This window comes from Protobothrops mucrosquamatus, unplaced genomic scaffold, assembly GCF_001527695.2.
Source record: "Protobothrops mucrosquamatus isolate PMUCROS unplaced genomic scaffold, P.Mucros_1.0 scaffold2887, whole genome shotgun sequence".
NCBI lineage: Eukaryota > Metazoa > Chordata > Lepidosauria > Squamata > Viperidae > Protobothrops > Protobothrops mucrosquamatus.
The window spans coordinates 126,047-130,905 of NW_015388915.1; the positions used below are offsets into that span (position 1 = coordinate 126,047).

Genomic DNA, 4,859 nt, shown 5'->3' on the forward strand with positions numbered 1-4,859 from the left:
CATTAATAAAGGAATACTTTATACATCATAATGATCAGATTATCAAAATGCAACTGTATACAGATTTCCCAAACCCCTTCGAACTTGCAGAAAGTGACTCTAAAGAGGTGCAGCTGTGTCGATGAGTTTCAACAGGACTTAGATACTGCATATCCGTCAGTGTTTCTCAACCTTGACAATTTTAAGGCATGTGGACTTCAACTCCCAGAATTCCACAGCCAGCAATGCTGGCTGTGGAATTCTGGGAGTTGAAGTCCACATGCCTTAAAATTGTCAAGGTTGAGAAACACTGACCGTCAAAACTTTCGCGCTTGGATGCAAAGGCAGTGTAAAAAAAAAAAGTGGTTTTATTATGCAGCGGCTCTATATAACGAACCGCCAGAGCCCGATGACCTTTAAAAAGCTACGGACTCCCCATCGAGGCTCCAGGGCCAGGGGTAGGCAACCTTGGCTCTTTTATGACTCGTGGACTTCAACTCCCAGAATTCCTGAGCCAGCATAGCTGGCTCAGGAATTCTGGGAGTTGAAGTCCACGAGTCATAAAAGAGCCAAGGTTGCCTACCCGTGCTCCAGGCAGAGGCTGCCAGAAATCCAAGTATCTCTCCTCCTCTTCTAACAATTTCAATTCACAGTCGCTCAGGGTCGCGCTTTAATCCGCGCACGCGCACTTATTAAACCTCTTTTTTTTTTTTTACGTTACGTTCTTTCCATTTTACGGCTGGTTGCCAAGCAGAAACCAAAAGCCGCCTTGACAACGTTTTTTCAAGTTGCGGCCTGTCGCTAAACGGCGCCCGTTTATGACGTCTGGAAAACACAGACGGGTAAAGAAAGAACGCGACCATTTGAAGACGAGGCCAACCAGTAGCTGCTATGAAGGAAACGCCACTCTCTAATTGTGAGAAGCGGTTCTTGCTCCGGGCGATCGAGGAAAGGAAGGTAAGGGACGATGGGATGACAATATCACGTGCGCTTCAAACTCGCTTGCGCCGAGGCGCCCGTGGGACGTATGAATGTTTGTTTGCGCATGTGCTTGGAGTGAGAAAGCGGCTTCTGGAAGAGGACGAACTGTCTTTTGCCATCCACTTTTTTTTTTTTTAAAAATAGGTCTTTGCTTGAGATTGATGTGCTAGAAATTATAATAATAATAATAATAATAATAATAATAATAATAATAATAATAATAATAATAATAATAGTAAAGTTGGAAGGGACCTTGAAGGTCATCTAGTCCAACCCCCTGCTCAGGCAGGAAACCCTATACCATTTCGGACAAATGGCTGTCCAGTCTCTTCTTAAAAACTTCCAGTGTTGGAGCATTCACCGCTTCTGGAGGCAGGTTGTTCCACTGGTTAATTATTCTAACTGTCAGGAAGTTTCTCCTTAGTTCTAGGTTGCTTCTCTCCTTGATTAGTTTCCATCTGTTGCTTCTTGTCCTGCCTTCAGGCGTTTTGGAGAATAGCCTGACTCCCTCTTCTTTATGGCAGCCCCTGAGATATTGGAACACTGCTATCATGTCCCCCCTCGTCAAAGACTTTAGGCCAGTGTTTCTCAACCTTGACAATTTTAAGGCATGTGGACTTCAACTCCCAGAATTCCACAGCCAGCAGTGCTGGCTGTGGAATTCTGGGAGTTGAAGTCCACATGCCTTAAAATTGTCAAGGTTGAGAAACACTGCTTTAGGCATATAATAATACAAGTTGACTGACAAGAGATCCCGGTATTCTTCAATCGACTGGAGAGTCTTTCCTTGGACAGAAATCCCAGAGGACTAGCTTTAGATACTCTGGGCTCATCACGGTGTAACCTTCGAATTGTTTTAATTCTAATAGGTAGTATAGCATTTATATGTTCTTACATTGCAGTCCTAAATTAGAAATGCCCGAAGTGAGCATCAACATATGAAGATTTTTTTATCCTTGAGCTACAAAGAGGTCTTGTTGATTTCTGCTTGCCCTTTTCTCTGAACTCTAAAACTCTTTAAAAAGTAGCACTATAGCAGTGATGGCGAACCTTTTAGAGACCGAGTGCCCAAACTGCAACCCAAAACCCATTTATGCATCGTCGGGTGCCGGGTGGGTGTGGCCCATTGGATGGGTGTGGTCAATTGGGGGGCGGCTCATTGGGTGGGCGTGGCTTTGGTGGTAACGGCAGACTGGGTGGGACTAAAAAGTTCAATCAATCAATTCCAACTTTGCAAGATCTTTTTTTTCCCCGCGAGAAGTTGAAATTGACTGATTGATTGAACCTTTTTTTTTTTGCACACGGCAGTGGAGGCCTAAAGCGAAAAGGTTTTATAAAACCCAGCTGAAGGCCTAGGACTGGGGCGACAGCACGCATGCCCACAGAGAGGGCTCTGAGTGCCGCCTCTGGCACCCGTGCCATAGGTTCGCCACCACTGCACTATAGAGGTAGAGTTGAAGCATGCAAAACCCCTGCACAAAGTTTTGGCTGCTCCCTTGGATTTGGGCAGGCTTTTCTCTATTCTCGTTCTCATCTTAAATGACTCTATTGTTTGATGTTTATAGCGTCTGGATGGGCGACAGTGCTACGATTACAGAAACCTTCGCATTTCTTTTGGTGTTGACTATGGCTGCTGTATTGTGGAGCTTGGAAAAACGAGGTATCCAGTGTTCTATAATTCTGTGTATTGTATTTAATAGCAATAGCACTTATATACGGCTTCACGGTGATTTACAGCCCTCTCTAAGTGGTTTACAGAGTCAGCATATTGCCCCCAACAATCGGTCCTCATTTTACCGAACTCAGAAGTATGGAAGACTGACTCAACCTTGAGCGGGTGAACTGCTGGCAGTCGGCAGAAGTAGCCCGCAGTACTGCATTCTAACCACTGTGCCACCATGGTTCTTGGACTTGTAGTCTGCTTTTCAAGAAAAAAAAAATTTACAAAACAAATTTTAATATAATACATACAGGATGTGTAATGCGTTAGTCAATGAAATAACAAAAAATACAATAAAGTAGCAGTAGTAAATTGTTTGATTAAAAGCTTATTTTTTAAAAAATAATGTTGACTTTATTCTTAAACCTTTTACAATGATTATCCAGAAAGTGCCATATTTCCTCCCTGGGAGATGATTGGATAATTAAAGGAAAAGTTTATCCTTCATACATATTGTTACTGTAGTTCTTGATAATGCAACAGATAGCAGTGTAATTGGTACTAACACTCAGTAGGGCTTATGCAGAAGTTAGGTATATAACATTAACTCTCTTAACATTTTCAGTGAGCTGGAAAGAGTTCCCTGAAAGTCTGGAGACAATGTAAATATTGCTTATGAAGCAACATAAATGTAGTGAAGAAGCAGTTGCTTTGATTTATATCAAACAGCTATTCCACACCTACCTTATGTTCTACTTGATAGGAATTATAAAGGCACTGTGCCATTTACTACTTTCAGCTAGGTATCCAGTGAATAAATTCCAGATATATTTCACTTTTATGTTAGTGTAGAATTTTAAAGTATCTCCTTCCCATTTTTTCTATTAACTAATAAGGGCCTAAGATTTGATTTTAAAGATTGGGTCTTCTTTTTGCAGAGTTCTTGGGCAAGTGTCATGTGAACTTGTCTCCCCAAAGCCAAATCGTGCAACAGAAGGCATACTTTTCTTTAATCTAGAGCTGTCACCCATGGCATCACCAGCTTTTGAACCTGGAAGGTATGTTTTGCTCCCACCTGCAGTAACCGAAGGAGGATTCAAGTAAAACATTTCTGGTTTTCTTTATATAGGTAAATGGAGCTGGTGATGGGCTTTATTTAATAAAATAGAAAAAATAAAATAATGCAGCAAAATTACATTGTATATGTAAGGGCTTATAATGCAAATATGAAACTTTACATACGTTTCAATACAAAAAGTTATGCTTCATTGTAATTGGAATTATATAATCGGTATTTATATACAACTTATTCGTAGATCATAAGTAACATCAGACCAATTACAGGGTAATTGGAACCATAAATTTCTCCTTCAAATGTTGAAGAGTTAATATTTTGGCAATTATCAGGGCATGGTGTCTATGGAGACTTTCAGTCATCCAGGTCATAGTTATCCCAAAGGTGCTTTTTCACGAGGCAATTGGACTTTCTTACTTTTCTTTGAAGACGTTTCATTTCTCATCCAAAAAGCTTCTTCATCTTTCAGAGCTGAAGAAGCTTCTTGGATTAGAAGCGAAACGTCTTCAAAAAAACAAAGTCCAGTTGCCTCATGAAAAAGCATCTTTGGGATATCAGGGCATGGAGAATCTATTTCTTTGTCCATCTGTCAATTTCCATGCAATGTGTATGTAGTTCAAAATAATGTACATATCTGAAAATATTGAACTGTACTCCAAAGTTTATGTCCCAAATCAATGTATGGAAGTACTTCTTCCCAGAACATAGTAACTTTAGGAATACACAAAAATATGTATTTTAATGAAGTGTTATTCTGATTGCATTTCAAGCAATATTTTTTTCTGTACAAACACAAATTTAGATGTCTAAGAACTTTGAATTATTACTGTAATCTGAGATTTTGATATTGAGATCAAGGTATTTTATCTTTATTTTTTTAGAAAATTTATGTTGCCACCTATTCACACATGGTGACTGAAGGCGGCTTACATGGATATAAAAACACCATATTGTTTCGATAAAATGAGGCTCCCCAGTTCCTTTCTCCATTTAGCTTTTAACATATGCATATTACGTTGATTTATTAACAACAAATATTATTGAAGCTTTTTGTTTTATAAAATGTAGTGCTCCTTTCTAATAACCTAAATGTTTCTGAGACTGAAAATGCAGCTGATCCAAAATGATATTTCATTAAATGTTGAAATTGTAAATATCGCCAGT

General features: G+C 39.7%; 1 protein-coding gene across 3 annotated transcripts in view; it reads left to right on the forward strand.

Annotated features, from left to right (window-relative positions):
* Window positions 1-820: 820 nt before the first annotated feature.
* EXOSC9 (exosome component 9) overlaps window positions 821-4,859 on the forward strand; it is a 20,438-nt gene continuing 16,399 nt past the window's right edge. For all 3 annotated transcript variants that reach the window (XM_015825940.1, XM_015825942.1, XM_015825941.1), the window contains exons 1-3: window positions 821-936; window positions 2,526-2,620; window positions 3,559-3,678. In XM_015825940.1, coding sequence (XP_015681426.1) covers window positions 871-936; window positions 2,526-2,620; window positions 3,559-3,678 — 281 coding nt within the window. In that variant the 5' untranslated portion in view covers window positions 821-870. The remainder of the gene's footprint in view (window positions 937-2,525; window positions 2,621-3,558; window positions 3,679-4,859) is intronic.